The sequence below is a fragment of the Canis aureus genome, chromosome 2 (genome assembly GCF_053574225.1).
Source record: "Canis aureus isolate CA01 chromosome 2, VMU_Caureus_v.1.0, whole genome shotgun sequence".
Classification (NCBI taxonomy): Eukaryota; Metazoa; Chordata; class Mammalia; order Carnivora; family Canidae; genus Canis; species Canis aureus.
In genome coordinates, this window is record NC_135612.1 from 13,056,558 (window position 1) to 13,076,755 (window position 20,198).

Genomic DNA, 20,198 nt, shown 5'->3' on the forward strand with positions numbered 1-20,198 from the left:
CAGCAGAAAGACCCTACAAAAGCAAGTCTCCCAAGTAACACAGCTGCCAAATTAAGTGTTACCAAGAAAAAACAAAAAGATTGGGGAAACAGGGCCCTACAGCAGAATGTTTGCTCCCAGGCTTCAAAGTGTCTAAGTTCTCAAACCACTTGAAAAAAAAAAAAAAGAAAAGAAGAACCTGGAAATTATAGATGCATCATGGGCAGCAGAGAAGAACACAAAACTCTAATCAGTGGGTCCACATGCAAAATAAAAGCTTCAGTCCATAAGACAATATTAGTAACTAAATTTACACATTTTGACTTGAAATACTAGAGCAAAGTATTTTTCTTTATGACTTCCATTTTTAACTAGTTTTTCAAAGTTATTCATTATATTTGAGATCACGTTAAAGGGAAACTGATCTAAATCTAAGGTTTACCCTAACAGTTCATCCTGACAATCAAGGGCACGCACACATCTAAGTTCCCCCAAACACAAATCATAATGTATACATCTACTCATGAATGTCTAAAGAATAATTTTACTACAACACTTAAGAACTTTACTCTGTAGTTACACTTGCTGATGAGTTTAAACCACAAGATGTTTAAAATCATGTCTCATTAATACATGTCAAAACTTAAAACGTATTCTTTGACTAAGTAACTCCAGAAGAGAAATACATCCTATGAGTAACTGCAGAAAGATGTATGTATAAGAATGTTTACAGCAGTCTTATTTACACAGTAAGAAAAAGGAAACAATCTAAGTATGAAACTATTGGGGCTAGACATATTCATACCTAATAAAATATCAGAAATAAAAATTAATTATATCATAAAATTTACTGCTATCTAAAACATGGAAAGTTGTGCAAAATATAGTATTAGGTGGCAATTTACAGAATTTTAAATAAATATTCATCCAGTTGGACGCACCGTAAATAAAAATGTTAATACTAGTTATTTCTGGGAGTTATGGGTATATTGAGCATTTTTATTATCTATACTTTCTACTTTTTATCTGTATAAAAACAGGAAACCTCCCTCAAATTTATACAGACCATGCTTTAATCTGTGGAGATCTAAAGTTAACGAATTGATGAAAAATTATCAACACTGTTGCAGTGTCTTAGAAATGGCCCTGGATGGTGCAGGAAACCTGGGAGAGCAGGACAGAACTTGCTATTAACCTCCCATGGGACCTCTTATTAAGAAGCGGAGTCTGTATCTCCACCCCTTGAATATAATGGCCTTAAAACTTGCTTCCATTAATGGTACTGCATAAGTGACACTGTAAAATTTCTAATCCTAGCTTTAAGAGGCCCCGTCCCTTTCATTATTTCTCTTGTACTGACCGGAAAGCCCCATAAAAATAAATCTGAGCTAGTCTCCCTGTGGATGAGGAACCGTGCTGGAAAGACAGGCCCAGCCAACAGGCAGCACCAATGGCCAGATATGCCAATTAAGCTATTTTAAATCTTCCAGCTCCAAATTAAGCTGTTAAATCAAGTGACCTCAGGCAAGACCAGTGGAAGAAACATCCAGCTGAGCCCAGTACAAACTGATGACCTACAAAATTGTGAGCAAATAAAATGGTTATTATTTTAAGCCTTAAGTTGTGTCGTTTGTTAGTTACACAGCAATAGATAAATGATTTATCCATCATCCACACAGTAGCTATTAATATTGTGGTGTACAATTCTTACAGATTCATTTATTCCCTAAGACAAAACTGAGGTTACACTGTACATACTAGTTCTATGATTCTATAGTATCTTGGAAATGGGAACACAAGCAGGGCCTCATGGTCAGACTTCAACTCTGACCCTTTAGAATAGAATACCCAATATTCAGAACGCACAGCATTCTTCAAATGAAAACTGTGCAACTGTGGGCTTTTCCTCCAAAGCCCAAGAGCCTTGAAATACATGACATCTTTATCCCTCATCAACAGATATGTGGATGCTCTTTCTGCCTGGGGTCCTAGTACAGGACTAGGTCAGACAATGAAAAAAGTTAACACCAAGTTCATTATCAAAATCCCCTTCTTGGGATCCCTGGGTGGCGCAGCGATTTGGTGCCTGCCTTTGGCCCAGGGCACGATCCTGGAGACCAGGATCGAATCCCACATCGGGCTCCCGGTGCATGGAGCCTGCTTCTCCCTCTGCCTATGTCTCTGCCTCTCTCTCTCTCTCTCTGTGACTATCATAAATAAATAAAAAAAATAAAAATTAAAAAAAAAATCCCCTTCTTAATTCCACCACCAATAATTATGATGATCAAAATCAACATTCACTAAGGGCTTTAGCATGTGCTAACAATGAGCCAGGCACAGCAGAGTAGTTAAGAATGACTCTCAAACCAGACTGGAAAAAAAAAAAAAAAAAAAAACAGACTGGTCACTTCCTGTGTAACCCGGAGCAAGTTATTTCATCTTTCCAAATTCAGTCTGTTCATTTGTAAAATAGACATAATAATAGTACCTATCTCATTGAGTTTTGAGAATTAAATAGTATAAGTGTAAAGCATTTAGAACAGAGCGTTAGTAAAGTGCCACACTGTAAAGTACTAAATAATTATTAGCTTTTGGTATTATTAATCAGCATTTTACATACGTCATCTCATTTAATTTAATCCCCACAACATTTTATAGATGAAGAAGTGAGAATCAGAGAGGCTAAATAACTTGCTGGTAAGTGGCATGGCCAAATTTCAAACCTACATTTTTCTGACTGTAGTAACTAAACCCTTCTAGATCGTGTGCCAGGACTTAAAATAGCTCCGGGAATGTCAAACCAAGTCCCACGTGCCAGAGAAAAGTCCTATGTCTTTGCAGCCTCTGGATCTGGTTGGGGCGGTCACAGAGCCACCTCTATTCTAGGTCAGAGCTGAAGAACTACAAAGAGATTGATACAACTACCACCATGTGTCAGACACTGAACACGATGGTTCGCACAACTCTCTCCACCAGGAATTTAGTAGGTATTCAAAAGTGCTGTTTGATTTTCCCAATTACATTCCCTGTTATAACTTCATCACGGGCAGTAAACTGAACTTTCTACCACTCGTTAGGATTATGAAATTATCCAAATATAACACTCATTTTACTGAAACTTTTTTTTTGATGTCTTAGAAAACTAGAAACTTTTTATGCTACCCTCTAAACCCATTATATTTTATAATTAATTTTTGTTCAGTTATTCAGTTGGTTAGGAAATATTAATGAAATCAAGACTTCATTTTTTAATTTTTAAATTTTAACTTTCCTACAAGGAAGATGGAAGTGAAACGATGAGTGAATGTAACCTACCAAACTGCTCGGCTAAGTTTAGTTCTACCCAAATTCAGCTCAATGATTTTGAAAACAACCACTTTCTCAGACTTACAGGAAATGGTTAAGCAACCTCAGATAAGTCATTTGTTCTTGTGCCATGGTAGACAAGTTTTGTTTTTTTTTTAAATGAGTCCATTTCAGATAATAGAACTTCATAATGTTGTAAAGCACTCATCTATCTAAATAGCAAGTATATAAGATGCTAGAGTTATTACTTTATTCTATTCTTTTTCCTATGAAAGAGCAAAGAACTATAATGTTTTTTTAAAAATGAGTTTTTACATTTCATAGTAAAATGAATTCTTAAGACTTTAAGGCCAAACCAGAAAAAGAAAAATGAACACATTACAATGAACAAACAGGTTGACAATTCAAGACTGAGCAACATGGTTCCATCCTGATCTCAGACAAAACAGAGACGAAATATGATTGAAAAAATTGTATTTTTAGGGAAATTTCTCATGTTGTAATATAGCTGATTTTTTGAAAACTATGCACTGTCTCCTTCTACCCTTTAGTACTAGGTGAATCCTAGAACTGGAAAACATGATACTTGGGACAGCAGAGTCTGCATAATCATAAATGTAGGAGTTTTCTGGCTAAGAGATGAAACTTTACTAATTTTTAAAATTTGTTTTTTAATGCAAATGTTTCTAACACATTTTATTACTTTCCCATCTTCTTACAAAGACTGGTCTCAACACAGTCATCATAGGGAAAAAATAATTGCACTGCTCTTTGTTGGGACACAGAACTCACCGTCCTAACTGATAAAAGAATAGTAATATAGGAAATGACACCCCATACCTAAAACACCAAATTGGCCAACTTGCTTAAAAAACATTTCAGTTAGCAACTTAAAAGTTTACAGCAAATCATACTGTGTGGGATTTTTTTTTAAGTTTTACTTTAGATTTCTTCACTGAACCCACTGTAGCTGTTTACTCCAGCTATTTATAAGTTCAACTGAAGGTCAATTTTGATTATGATCCACATATCAGACAATAAATATTTCTTATAGGTAAACAAATTATTTGAAGAATCCCCAGAAAAGAGTGAGGAAAAAAATGAACAGTGCCACAGAGACCTGTAAGAAAGTAGCAAAAGAACTAACATATAATTGTATGTAATTGTATGTAATTGGGAGTCCCAGAATGACAGGAAAAAAACAGAGACAGAAAAATTATCAAGAAACAATGGCCCAAAACTTTGCAAATATGGTGAAAGATATATACTTATAAATTCAAGAAGTTCAATGAATCTTGGGGGGGGCGGGGGGGGAGTAAAGTCCAAAGACAACCAAACCAAGACCCAAACAACCAAACTGCTAATGACCAAAAGTAAAGAAAAAGTTGAAACCAGCTAGAAAAAAAGTGATATATCATATATAGGGTAACACTGGTTCAAATTACGACAAGTTTTTTTGGTTTTGGTTTTCTTTTCAAAGAAAACTCTATCTCCATCCTCATTCCTAGGCAGTCACTGACCTGTTTCCTGTTACTACAGATTAGTTTATTTTCTACTTTTATAGAATTTTATTAAAGATTTTATTTATTTGACAGAGAGTGAGAGAGAACATAGCAGGGGGAGTGGCAGAAGGAGAGGGAGGAGCAGGTGCCGGACGGTGGGGCTCGAACTCATGACCCAGAGATCACAAGCTGCAAGCTCTGTGTAGAGCCAGGTAGGCATCCCACCACAGGTTTCTTAACAGAAAACTACGGAAGCCAGAAAATGATAGAATAACACCTTTATTGTTTTTATGTACATGGAACAATTATTATATGTGGTTGTGTAATATATATAGTAACTGTATTAATATATATTGCACATTTGTGCAACCTTTTTTTTAATACTTTTGTGTAAACATGTATCCAGAATACATAAACAAACCTTATCACTCAAAAACCGGGCAAAAAGATTTAAACAGCCATATTTCACACACACAAAAAAGCCAAAAAAATATGAAAATATGTTCAACATCAGCAGTCACCACGGAAATGAAATTAAAACCACACTGAGATACCACTATGCACACATTAGATTGGTCGAAATTTTAAAAATTAATCATACCAAATATTGGCAAGGACATAGAGAATAAGCACTCTCACTCCTAATGGAAATGTGAATTGGTAAAACCAGTTTGGAAAACAGATGGCAGTTTCTTAAAAAGTTAAAACACAGCTACCTGATGATCCTATCAATCATTTCTTAGGTATTTACCTAAGACAAACAAAAACAAAGGACTACACAAAGACCTGTATTTGAATGTTCACAACAGCTTTATAATAACTCAAAATTGGAAACAAATGTCCATTAAGAGGTGAACCAACGAATGATGGTATATCAATACAATAAAATACGAATCAGCAATTTAAAAGAGAAAAAAGAAAAAAAGGAACTACTGGTATTACATGGATGAGTTTCAAAATAAATTATACTGAGTGAAAAAAAAAATACAGGCCAAAAAAAAAAAAACGGTACATGATTCCATTTATACAAAATCTATATAATTCTATTTATATATAATTCTATAAAGTAGGGACACCTAGATGGTTTAGCCAGTTAAGCATCTACCTTTGGATCAGGTCATGATCTCAGGGTCCTCAGGATGGAGGGAGGGATAAATTGTAAAGCTTTTTTGTTTTGTTTGACTTTACGTTTAAAAAATGTAACACCAAGAATCAGGAATATGCAACACTTTGGTACTCTGATTTTCATTATAAAAAGGTCAATTTGAGAGGTTTATTTGAACAATAACTACACAATCACCCACCAGACTTCATGACTTTGTAACAAAATTACTTTTTGTCCACTCACACAGAGGAAGTGTAAAAGGTCTCCTGTTTAAAAGTATTCCTGACACTTCTTATAAACACCAAGAGAGTTGATGGCTTTCTCTTTAATAACTATTTCAAAGTACTTTGAATGGATGTGTTAGCACACGTGAGTATATCACCTATTTTTCTAGAACTCTAGCTCAGCTGGCTCAACTTTTGTGTACATGCCGGGATGTACATATTTACATGTGATCACAGTTTACCATAGGTCTTCTTTCCCAGGCAAGACAGTTTTAAGTAGATCAGTCCTAGTTATTCAGGCCCCAAAGAGACCAGAGAAAAAAAAGAGGGTTGACTTTAGTTCTCTTAAAGGTATAGGTCATTCTATGAGGGGGCAGGTATGGGACAAAGGGTTTTATATCATTCTGGACTCCACAGACCAAGACAAGCAGAAATCAAAAATAATTGAACTTTGGAAGCTTTTAATTCATTATAATTAAGATAAGTCTAAGATATCACTCAAGGGCTGAGAAATTAAACAATACATCCATAAAGTGTATGTTGGAGGGAGGGGGTATTGAGAAAGAGGGGAAACTTGCTAAAAAATCTTGCAAGTATAAACAGAAAAGAGATAAAAATCAATTTTTTAAAAGACAATTGAATGTTTTGTTTTTCTTTTTAAATCTGTGCCCTCCTTAGAACCATCCAGGGCTGAAATAAAATGACCTTAGAGTCCTCAAACAACCAAGGCATCTGAGGTGTGGCTCGTCAGATATGCCTGACTAGGACATTTCCTTCTCCTATGACCTAGATTTATCTTAAGACACTTGCTGCCCAATTCCATCAGCTCCACTTTCTACCTGTTTTAGAATTTTAGAATAGTTCTCAAGGCACAGCATAAGTACCCCTGAGAATCCCTGATACTCTTAGTGGCCTTCAAGGCCAAAACTGTTTTCATACCGAGCTGTTATTTGCCATTTTCACTCCCAGGCTCTCCTAAGTATACAGTGGAGTTTTCCATAGGCTACACGACACGTGATACAACAGACTGAACACAGAAGCAAATATGAAAATTCAGTTGTCTTCTAGTAAGCCAGATGTTAAAGGGATTTGCAACGGTGGAAGGTAATTGCTCTATTTTGTTTTGGAGGATAGCTATTTTTCATTCCAAAATGTCATTTCTGTTAACATGTAAAAGGTTTTTTATTGTTAGTATGGAATCTACTAACTTATTAATTTTTATCTTTTAAAAAATTTCAGTGCTAATTTCTGATGCAGTAAATATCAGAGATATAACCCATATAAACAAAACCTCTTAGGTGTTCCCAATAATTTTGAAGTGTATAAAAGGGGTCCTGATACCCTAAGATTTGAGAAGCATAACTCTTGCCTTTAAAGATAAAAAAATGCCCAAACTTTCCAGATATCATAATTTGAGCACTGCAGTTTCATTATACTGTATGAAAAAAGCATATAGAGAAACTTATTAAGAAAGAAAAATAAATATAGGTGGTCTGCATAACTTTATAGTACGGCAGGCAGGGGCAAGGGGTTCTGAATCACCCTGAATTCCTGGGTCCAGAAAAAAAGAACTGAACCATTTGTGTTCCTTTCAGCATCCTCAGGCAGAAGGAACATAGACTCTAATAATTTGCTCCTATGGAAAAACACAATTTTCTTTACCTTGAGATAAATAAACTATCCAAAACGATGGTTCCCTATTCCCTTCAAATTCACATGTTGAAGTGTTAACCCCCAATGTGACTATACTTGTAGACAGGGCTTTTAAAGAAATAATAATGGTTAAATGAGGTCATCAGAGTGGGGCTAATAAGATTGGTGCTCTTATAAGAGAGAGAGAGAGAGACACCAGAGCTCTGGGCACAGAGGAAAAGCCATGTGAGGACACAGCAAGGTGGCCAACTGCAAGCCAAGAAGGGGGCTCTTACCAGAAACCAGCCACGCTGCCACCTTGATCTTGGACTCCTAACCTCTACAACTGTAAGAAAATAATTTTTCTTTGGTTTAGGTCACTAATTAAGTCTTACAGTTTTTTGTTACAGCAGGTTGAGCTAATATACTGCCTATACCATTTCTATATAAAAACTCCATAAATATACTAAGTAAGGTATCAGATATATAAATAAGGTAAGGTATAAGGTAAGATATATAAATAAAGTAAGGTATAAGGTATATAAATATACTAAGTAAGGGAGGGAAATACAGATTTTTTTTTTAAGGGGGAAGGCAATGTTGAAAAAATGTCTTCACAGTTTATATATTATAATCTCCTTTACTTGGGTACTAGTAGTTAGTGTTGTTCTTCTCAAAATGTCATTTAATTTTTATCTTTTAACATCAGAACAGAAACATCTACATTTTTTTCTTTCCGGTTAGTGTCATGTCTAAATTCATGCTTTCATACCTCAGCTCATGTTGTAATACAGTAACTCAGACCATTAGTTATTCTGTTGTGTAAACTAATGGGGAATCCTGCCTTTCAATATCTTTGTCTAAGTGACAGCCATGAGACAGCTTCCTCTACTTTACTCTATCCATGAGGCCACTTGAATTCTTATGCATGACCAGTTCATGCCTTTTTGACCAATTCTGATAGTAGGAAATTTCTTTTTAAAAGTCCCATCTAATTGACTTGGTATTTGTTTTTGTGGCTCTCTAATGAAAGACAAAGTATCCCCAAAGGTCCCCAAAGTATCTGAACAGTTATCCCCAGACAAAGTATCCCCAAAGATCCCCAAAGTATCTGAACAGGTCAGTCAGAAGACCCACAGCACTGCAAAAAGAGAAACTGATTTAAGTGCATCATGTAGTTCTCAAATGCAAAGCAGCTCTCTAGCTATGCGATAAGCACAGAAGACGAAAGGAGAGGGAAAATATTGGGTCATTCTTTAATTTTGATTCTGAAAATGCTTCAGAGTAAGAGATTCCCTTCCACTAACCTTCATCCCCCTTCCCCTCAAACACTTTGACCATTTCTCATTTAGCACTATCTTCCCTACACAAAGCACAGGGTCTGAAACACAGCAAGAACTCAAAACACATTTCGGGGGAAAGAAAAGCTGAATGAACACTGATACGAACATTCAAAAAAAGTGATTTGGAATTACTCTATTTGCTAGAGAAAAATATATAGAAAAAGGAAAAGAGCACTGAAATTTAATTTTACTTGGGAAAAACCCACATTAAAAGAGTAAAAACATAAATGTTACTTAAAGTTTGTTTTGGAGTTGTGTAAAGTATTAGTCTCAGATAACATTTAATGTAAAGCATCTAACATGTGCGTCTAACATGTGGGGTACTATGTTGGGTGTCAACTCTGGTAGGAACCAGATATAAGACAACTGTGTTTTTCCTGTCATATGTAATTGATGGTTCTTGGCTGAACAAGCATGTACATAAACACAGAACTGAAAATGTGGTTTTCACCATTCAAAAAATGGAGTCCTAAACAAGTGGTATCTCTGCTTTCATAATATACCATTTATGCGTCCTTGGACATTCTTGGGCAGAACTGTGAACTCCAATAATTTATTCCTGTGGGAAAACGCTATCTTCCTAACATTGAGGTCTCCCAGGAACAACTGTGACTCAAGGAGAAGAATGTCTCTACTCTGTTCCAATGCAATCCACTCACATAGCCACCAAATACTTAAAAGATTATTTCTTACCTCCTTCACCTTGCTGTTTAGTCAAAATCACTAATGATTCAGAAGTTCAGAATATTATCTTTGTGAGAAAAAACAAACAACAGACCCAGAGACTTCTGGCAGGATGGAGGTAGGGAGGTGAATTGCCAAAATTCACAATAGACTCTTAGATCCAAAAAGGTGTTGCCAAGTTACATTCATTCAGCAAAAATAATAATAAAGTAAGGGTAAACAGGTACTAGAAGAAATAGAAATTCACTAGTAAAACTAGTTTCTTAAGCTTCTGTGAAAACACAAAACAGGTATGTATTGAAACACACTGTATGATAGACAGGTTTGTTTGCATTCCTGATGCCTATGAAATACAGACCTTGTTACCAGTTAAAGAAGTACCTTTATTCTATACCTTCATGTTTAACACTACCCCTTTTGGTCTTAAATTCCTAACTACTTCAACCCCACCTAAGAGACAAAATATATTTAATACCTGATTTAACACTGAAAACAAGACCTACTTGTATGAACAGCAAGGTGTTGCAAATTACACTTGCTGGAAAGAACCAGGAAAACATATGTAAACCAGAATTAAACTGAATGTAGAAATGAATAGTTCCTCTACTTAGGCAACACTTCCCTGAAAGTGTTACAAATGCATAATTCTTAATAAATATGAAATGCAAAGAATCCTCCTATACTGGCCTCTAGCCTTTAGTAAACAAATACAAGAAATATCATTTGTTTCCCAAATTTCAAAATCTCATTATGGCAGGAATATGCCCAAACCACCATGTCTTCCAGATCTCAAATGTTATTAGAAAAGGTTTTGAGTTTCTGTGCACATTTTGGTTTTTTAACAAAACTTATTAAAGAAAGCATCTTGGTAGTATCTTTAAAACAAGAGTCACAGAGCCAGTGACTGAGGAGCCTGGATTTGAATGCTGGCAGTATGAATTGCTCTTCACCATTATGCTACACTATGCAGTAGCCTTACAAAAGGGGGTAGATTCATGGGTAGATCTCTAAAATGAAAAAACAAAGTATAAAATTAAATATATTTAAGGAAAGCAATGTGGGACAGGACCTGCGCTCCTCCAAGTCTGACTGTTTTCAAAGAGAGTGTACTAATTTGTGTGCTCATACACATTTTTTTTTTATTTATTCTGCTGGAAAGTAAATTTTCCAAGGGCAGAAAGCATACTGCACTTACTTGTATTCCAGCTTTAAGAACACAACTTGGAACAAGTTAGCACATAGTGAAGGTATATTTTAATATATTTATTTGAGAGGGATATCTTTTTAAAAGCTATTATTTTCTTTAAAAGAGTTAAGTGGGGGCCTGTCAAAAACAAATTTTAAAAATACTGGTTAGCTGATACAGTTTAAAATGGTATATAAGAAGAATCCGTATTAAAATACTCCCTCTATGGTTTTTCTCTGACCCCAACTACTCACTCCCCAAAAGAAGAATGGAGCAAGGAGACGTGGGACACTAATTTTGGTTTGCAATATTTTTAGTCTTGATAAAAACAGATGCAGTAAGGCTATTAGCAGGATGTAAGAAGAAATTAAAAAGAAAATAACAATATAAAAGAAAATAATTTAAGTACATTCGAATCTTAGTATTACCTGGTTTCAATAAAACAGACTTAAGTCCAAAGCATTCATCTCCTAAAAAACTTTTTGTACGATAAATTCAATATACATGTGTATCCCTGTATTTTTCCCTGGTTGTTAGAATGAAATTAATAAAGAACAAAGAGAAGAAGTAAAATTTACAATAATGTATAAAGTCCTGATCATAACCATTTAATTCTACTGAACAATCACCAATTCAAAAACACCGTTGATACCACAGAAGGAATACTCTAGTTAAGATTCAGGCTAGAGGACACCTAAAACACATCACATTAAGGCAGGGCAGGGCAGCACGATATTCCACGGACTAAAGAATACAAACAGTGTGGAATACTGTCATAATGACCAGAATTCACATAAAGATATGCTATTTTACTCGCTTAGAAGTTAGCTAATCTCAGTCATTCCTTGTGGGTAAAAAATAAAATTGAGCTTAATTTTTCAATTTCCTTTTCAAGGCTAAATTATTTAGCATAATGTTTATATTTATATCAAACTTGTTCTCCAAACAAATTTACAATCTTTATCAGGTATAGTATTTTTAAAAAATATTTCCTCATAACATAAGTCTCACACACCTCGACAATCCTCAGGGCACCCCTGAGAAAGACTCAGCCATAAGAAGTAATTGAAACTGATAATGATGCCTAAATATTTGTGTTCATTAATCTCTTGAGTAAATCTACAAAACTTCAAATACTTTCTAAAGAGCAAAACCTAAAATTTTATTTTTAATTCCATAAACTATTTGGATATAGTTTCAAAAGAATCTTAACCTATCGTTATTCTTTATTTAAAATGAAAAATGGCATTAGGCATAAAGAACACCTGTGAGTGATTTAAAGAGAATGCATAGCACCAAAGATCTCCAAAGAAAATGTATGAGAACTCTTCAATGTATGCAGAATGCTTATGAGTTAGAAAATACCTCAACTGGTGAATAAATTTGCTAGAACTGATGTCAGAGGGATTTGGAAAAAAAAATTATTTTGCTGATAATTCTGAAATACTTTTCCCTCTGACTTATCAGACTAATAAAACACAAGGTAAATGATAATCTTGAATCTTCATAGCAAAAACTTTGCCATAAATTTACAATTTGTTGAGGGTCAGTTTGCCTATCACTAACTCATTTAAAAATGATGATAGTGACGATTATCCAAAAGTCTGGGATTGCAGCATTTTTGTCTACCAATAGTCATTGTCATTTCATTATCTGCCAAGAAAAGCTTCTATGCATGGATTCTTCAAATCTTTATCTCAATAGTGTTTCCTGAATTGGTAATTAACTAAAACAGAATTATGTACTCAACTGCAATGAACTGCACTGGAGCAAAGTTAGTGACTCTTTAGTGAACATTTGCTTATTTCTACCTAATTCAAAACACTATTATCTAATTCCCAAATCAGGCTGGACTTTCCTTTTACGTTTAATTATTTTTCTGTGTGCTTCCTCCAGATAAAAACTTAGCAAGCCTCTCAGTAGCCTGTACTGATGTAAATGGAAGTGAGGCTGCTATTCTAAAGAGCAAAGCATTTCTTACTCCCACTAATACTCAATACTCTACACTCAAGAGTTTTCTTAAACTCGCCACCAATCTAGAGAGTGAAAGGACAATGTCAGTGGCCCAAAGGGCTTAGGTACTTCGCATTTAGTTTAGAGGGCAGAGAAAATACTGCTAATATGTATAAAAGAGGAATCAGCCCAAATTCATGGACATTATTCTGATAACTGTTGAACATACTAGTGCCTACCACCAAGCTCCAAGGGCCACAGAAGCCTCCCTTTCTTAACCATTGAGGACATTTTGACAATTATGGAATGAGAAGAAACTAGGCAAGGATTACACTACTTTGTCATCAAATCACACTACCAATACCAAATTAAAGAAAGATCTTTAAAGCATTTAGCTGTCCTCAATTACTCCCACTAATTACCATGCATTTCTCCTCTAAAAAGAAGCTTGGAATGGTGTAATGCTGTTGAAATGATGACTGTTCTAAAACTCTTTTAAATCTTATGAAATAACAGTTTCAGCTGTGAGAAATATCATGGTCCAAAGCCTCCCTGCCCACCTGAAAGTTCATCTAGGGCAGTGAATGACACCTGGGGCAATTGTCTCAGAAACACTACCACACAGGCCTGGTCATTATTTGCTCCAAGGCCCATGAAGGAAAGAGCTCACCCAACCCACAAAGGTACTCATTCTCTCACTACACTTTCCATTCTCCTGTTAGCCCAGCTTAGGAAGTTCTCCCCATAAACGCATCAAGAAGCCTTTACCTTTACCTTACCCTTCTTCCCAGATCCACTAGCTTGGCCTCCCTGGATACCACCAGGGGTCTAGACAAAACTCTGGACTACCCAACCCCTCAATCTACAAAAAGTCCAAACAACCAGCTTAAGTTTTATTTTGGTGGCTGCATTCTTGAAATATGTGGAAGGAATGCTCAGGAGACCTTTATTAAGCAAAACATTCTAACGGAAAAGAACTTCAAAGAGTCTTTTACTATTGAACTTGCTTCTCCATTGTTTTTTCAAACACCCTTGAAAGCCTGAATTTTCTTTACTTTGGTAAATGAACTGGTTTCCTCTTGGTTTAGATGCTAAGGTTGAAATTTTTAAAAAGTAAATTAATTCATTTTTCAATCATAAGCATCAGTGGAAAAGTGAAGGAAAACCAGGCACTAAAAAGCAGTAACTGCAATCACTATGCTCCTACAAAGTCAATGACTCCATATTCCTCTTAGTGATGTTTTTCTTGAAACCTAAAACATTCCGTAAAGTCTTTTTTTTTTTTTTTAAGCAGGTTCCACACTCAATGTGAGGCTTGAACTCAACCAAGAGATCAAGAGTCTCATCCTGTACCAACTGAGTTAGCCAGACGCCCCCAGGAAAGTGAACAGTCTTACCTTACAAATAACTATGAATTTTCTGACTATGAGACAGAGAAGTACATTGTGTATCACTTAACTTGCGGCAAATGTTGTCATCTCCTTCCAGGGAGATAAGGTAAGATGCCAGTCTTAACTCACTAATCCCCCCATCCTTCAATTACTTTTGCCTAACCAGATCCACCTACTTGCCTGTTCCCACTTCAATTCCTCCATCTTTCAACCTCATACATCAGTGTCCTGCTCCCCAAACTAAAGTCATTTCTCAGCCAAAGATTTGCAAGGCTCAAGACATGACCATTTAGGAAATCTCTGCCTATCAGCTTTCCCCTTTTCCTTAAACCTCTACATTTCTTTCATCTTCATCACTTATTCTCTTAAGTCCCAATTTTCCCTAAATATCTTTGGATTCAAAGTCCTACAGGGCATCCCAGGACAATCACAATTGGATTACAACAACGAATCAAGTTACAAGGGAATCCTGACCATCCTTCCATAGACTAAGGAACAAAAACTATGTTCTGTCATGTTTACGACATAGAAGAAACACCAAGGCAATGAGCAGCTTTCTTTCAAAGGCCACTGGATGGATATACAAGGAGCTGAATCACCCAAAGTTTCTCTCCATCCCCAACCCTGGTTTCCTGTGAATGCTCAGAAAATGTACATATCTAGGGATTCAAAGTTAAAAAAGAAAAAAAAAAAAAAAAAAAAGCTTTCTCTGGTTGCTCCAATAATATTATGGAAAGATCTACTAGTATATTATTAGCCCTCATTCCAACCTCCTACAGTTTTGGAGACATGAGGTAACTAACCAACAGAACACAGGGACACTGTCCTAACCTCAACGGCCCAGAGACATTGGCCTAATCTAGATCCATCGCAACTTCAGGGGTAACCTTGGCTAAATTCCTTCATATCTCAATTTCCTAATGCTTTCACAGAGAGGGTTCAAAATGCTGTTGTTTCCCAACAGGAGTATTACAATGAATCATTACAAATGTGAACTTACTGGTAAGAGATGTTACATGAAAAGGTAATAAAGACAATTCTGTACATTTGCTTCCTAATTAGAAAACTATCTTAAAGTTTCATTGCTTTTTTGTTTCTTCCATACTTCTTAGTTTTATATTAGCATGAATACAAAACTAGACTCTTCCATTTCATTTCTCTTATTGAGGTCAGCAGTATCTGCTGACAGGTTTGTGGGTTTCTTGCAACTGGGCCCAGCAGAAAAATCTCCTTGTAAGTGAGCATTCAAAAGACAGTGTTTGAATGAATTACTGGCTTATTTTCTATATGATAATTTCCTTATAACCAATCTTCCAGTTATGTATCTTTCAGTTCTCAAGGATCACCTATGGATAAGGGATAACCACCGATGTTAATCATTCCTAAAATATGCTGTCTCACGACACACTTTTTTGGAAATTGTTATGCAAAGCAAAGGTCTCCCCAACCAACACTGCTTTCTTTAAAAATGGATACTTTCTAATTACAGCCTTAACTTTAGAATACTGAATGATGTTAACACTTGATTCCTGTACAGTCCTATTTCACTCACGTGAAATGGAAAACTCAAGACAGAAGGATAAAGATATATATTTTACTTTATATTCCATCACTCGGAGAAACAATCTTCCATTTTTTAAGGATTTTCCTTCATGGTGGCCATCTATCACAGAAGATATATATATATATATATATATATATATATATATATATATGCATATATATAAATAATGTGGTAAGTTCATATTTTTGATAGATGATGCTACCATTTTTTAAAAAAGAAAATGTATAACTATGGGACAACTGTTATTTTTAAGTTCAAAAGATGAAATCACAATTTTATACTGCTTTACAACCCATGAATTATCTAATTTGTTTTCCAGATTTCCCATTTTGGAAGTTGGGGAATATTTTCAATTGGATGGCAATCTGAAAACAAAAACAAAGACAGTTTGTAAGACAGGTAAATTCCCCTTGTTTGGTTATAAACCAGGCTGTAGTACCAAAGTGTTTCCTGGGAGCTTTGTTCATAAGAAAAAAAAATGATGAACCATTTAAATTATGTTTTCAGTTCTGGGACTTCAAAATATCAATGCTTTTCCACCCTCCAGATACCACAAACTAAAAAGCATGGGGGGAGGGGGTGGAATATATATATATATATATATATATATATATAGTTATATGTCTACTATATATGTATTCATAGGAGAAAAAAAAAGTCCTCCATTAATATGCTTCCAAATCCTGAATTTGCCTACCTAATTAAGTTCTCAAAAGCTCCCTTCTGGTGAATACTTCTAGTATCCTCAAAATGAAGTCCCACATTCCTGGCCCTAACCTTAGAACTCCATCATCAGATTCTAAGAGTGAGCCCTGGCATTTACATTCCTTAACATGAATTTAAATTATTCTGAAATACTCTAATCCTGCATGTAAATGAGAAGAAATAAAGAGAAATAAAGCAACACAGTCATCAAATAACTACCTGCCATAACCTAGTACATGTATCAAAAGATCTAGAGAGTTGCCATTATTTTTTTGGGTTTTAGTGATATATAAATCACTACTTCCTAAGAAGTCATCTCTAACGGCCTAACAAGACATAATAGTTACTGCCAAATCAATCTTGAGTAACTAGTCCAGCACATCCTTCTCCCCAGAAAAGTCACCAAGAATCCAAAGCCAGACTGGATATCCAGTCTGCAGTGTAACAGTCAGCAGTCCCCTCCCAAGGGCAAGATCAAAAATAACTCCTGAGCCCAGTGGAAATTCCTGACACTGAAGTCTCTTCTTATAAACCTTTCTGGAGATAAGCATATTAAACAGGTTGAAGCAGCATGTTACCTGGACAGGTTAACATAGGATATTCATCAAATGAACCCATTATCAGCAGGCAGAGCAGGCAGAGAGCAGGGCCCAAGACAAATGGGCCACACCAGCAGCAACTTTTGATGGAAAACAGGGAAAGCACAGAAAGCCCTATTGGAATAGATGAGTACTGAAAGTCACAAAACCACAAAACAGAAACTAAATGTGCCTCTTCTACAAATTTCCAGGTCAGAGGATGAAACTATTGACAACATTTTAATTAAAAGATAAGTGGTTCTGAATTGCCAAAACTAGTTTGTTAAGCTCTCACACCTCTCCTATAAGCAGAGATATATATGAGACAGTATAAGTGGTGAAGATTTTATTAGAAGAGAGTGAATGTGCAAAAGCCAATATCAAGCTTGATAAATCCTATAATTTTAAATTCTCTGCATAAGAAAATACTCTGCACCAAAACCCCCAGACCTAAAGGAGAAGAATTAGATGTAGATATCCTCTGTACCCAACAGAATTAAGTACAAAGATAAACATGCTTAAACAAGTCCCATTTAAAGACACTATAAAAATTCTACAGCTATCCTTCAAAACTTTTGAAATAAATAAACAGTCCATCTTAACCCAGAAAAGCACCTCAAACTGCTAGGAGCTAATTTTTGGCTGACTTTAGGTGTTGTAGTTTCTATTTCCTTTTAAAGGACACTTAGATAAGCCTTCAAGGAGTGATTAACACATTAACTAAAATGCACTGTCAAACTGTTCTCCAGCAGATTGTGAAAATCTGGAAGATAGGAAAAGGATTAAAAAACCAATTTCCTACATAGACGCTGAAGCGTTTGTCTGTCTTTGTTCACTTCTCTGGGGCTTTTCCACTGCCCTCGCCAATGTGACGATTTGCAAATATTCACATCCAGAGGACCATATTTTAAGAGGGGAGAAAAGACTCCAGTTGGAAGATGTGAGAATGTACTTTAATTCTATAGGCACGGGTCTACCAAATCGGCTAGCACCAGTCTTGACCAAATGGGTGACTCAGCCTTGTTGCGAGGGAATTTTTTTTTTAAGTCGAAAGTTCACATTTAAAAAGTCCTGTGAACATGGAAGCTCCAAATATTCCATCTCAGACAAAGAAAAAGGCTTGGAATATTAATTTGAAAGGACATAATGATTTATATGAAACGTATTTGACACTAAAATACTGGATGCTCTCTAAGTTTACTTCTGGTTCCAGTATTCCTTAATTCTCTTAGTGACTTTACCTGACTATTCTTAGAGCCTTAGTGATTACAAACAGAACTTGACTGAGGGATCCATCCCTGGGTGGCTCAGCTGTTGGGTGCCGCCTTCAGCCCAGGGCCTGACCCTGGAGTCCCAGGATCCAGTCCCAGGTCGGGCTCCCTGCATGGAGCCTGCTTCTCCCTCTGCCTGTTTCTCTGCTTCTCTCTCTCTCTCTCTCTGTCTCTCATGAATAAATAAATAAAATCTCTAAAAAATAATTTAATAAAAGAACCTGATTGAGAAAGAAAATGCAGAATTAAAGTTGCCACCGTTGAGCCTAATGAGACAGTGCAGACAGGAAGATGGCAGTAGAAGAAAGCACCCTGAACTAGGGACAGGGAGATTAGGATAATTCGCAGTCCCATGTATGGAACAGGCTTACGGAAAGTCCGGCTAGGGCCTGGGATGTCCAGTGGACAATGCCTCTACCTCTGGGGTGGCCACCGACCCTAAACAGGAGTAGGCGTTCGCATCTACTAATGCGACAAACTGTCCACCTGGAGCAACCAACCACCACCCGCAAGAAAAACACATGTCAGCCACAGGCTGAATCGTCTTAATTTTTAGGGTCAATTCTCCCTCGCCGGCATCCTTCCTACTTTCTGGTCCCCCAAAAGGAAACCCATATACTCCAAGTCCACCAAAACAAAAACAAAAACAAAACCGGTGAAGACATCTCACTCCTGTATTGTGACTCTGGCACTTGGGGGGTGGGGGGGCCAAAGCAAAGCCATGGGTTTTGCCCGGGGTGGGATCCACCGTGTGCGTCCGCTCCGTGAGGAGCTGGGGCTGTTTGCAGGGCATCCTGCAAGGCTCCGGCTCTGGCCTCAAGTCACATTGTGAGATCAGCATGACGGACCCCCTGGTATTTAAGAGGTCTTCCTCGGGAGCCCCCGAAAGGGAGCTGGAACGCCCTGCAGGGATGGGTGGATGGGTGGATGGATGGGTGGGGGGGCCTCCCCCGGGACCCACGGCAGGGGCCCGGGGCGGGCGGGCAGCTCCGCGGCAGCGCAGGACCCAGCAGCATCCCTCCTCTGCGCGGGTCCCCCCCACCCCGCCCCGCAGCAGGCGCCGCCGAAGGACCCCAGCTCCCTGCACCGCAGAAGTTTGCAGGCAGCGGCCGCGGTCCGACCCTCCCGGCCCTAGAGCCGCGGCGCGCGCCGCCTCCGCGGGGGCGAACCCGGGAGGCCAACTTTCCCCTCCGCCGCGGGAAGCCGCCCGAACTTTGCGGCGCGCCCACCCGGCCCCGGCGCCCGCGCCCGGCGGCCCCGACCCGCAGCCAGCCCCGGGCCCGGGGGCCTCCGCCGCCCCCGCCGCCCCCGCCCCCGCCGCGGCCCCCGCGTGTCACCGCGGCCAGCCGCCCTCCGCGCCCCGGGGCGCCCGGCCCCGCCGCCCGCCGCCCGCCGCCGCCCGCTCACCGTTAGTAAAGGGATCCATCTCCCCGCCCGCCGCCGCCGCTCCTCGCCGCCCGGGCGCCCCGGCTTCCTCCTCCAAGCCCCGAAGCGGCGCTGCCGACTGAGCATGCCCAGCGCGGCCGCCGAGGGCTGCCGGGGAGGTGCCGCGAGGGGCGGCGCCGCTCCGCCGCTCTGAGGCTCCGCCGCTCCGGGTTTTTGCAACAGCCGCAGAGAGAGCGCGAGGGAGGCCGGAGGGGAAAACACCGCACGGCCCCCGGGGGCCGGCGCCTGGGACAGGCGGGGGCGGGGCCTGACGGGGGCGGGGCCTGGCTCGGGGGCGGGGCTTGCGGCAGCCCCGCCCCCCGGGAGCCTCGCAGCCGCCGCGGGGCCGC

The 20,198-nt window shown here is 38.3% G+C and overlaps 1 protein-coding gene across 5 annotated transcripts in view; it reads right to left on the bottom strand.

Annotated features, from left to right (window-relative positions):
• The window catches only part of LNPEP (leucyl and cystinyl aminopeptidase), a 108,889-nt gene extending 88,922 nt beyond the window's left edge, over positions 1-19,967 (bottom strand). For 4 of the 5 annotated variants that reach the window (XM_077863575.1, XM_077863567.1, XM_077863574.1 and 1 more), the window contains exon 1: positions 19,831-19,967. In XM_077863575.1, the coding sequence (XP_077719701.1) occupies positions 19,831-19,849 (19 nt within the window). In that variant the 5' untranslated portion in view covers positions 19,850-19,967. Of the gene's footprint in view, positions 1-19,093; positions 19,212-19,830 lie in introns of those variants that run through there. The other variant, XM_077863581.1, reaches the window with a different exon arrangement.
• Positions 19,968-20,198: the final 231 nt, after the last annotated feature.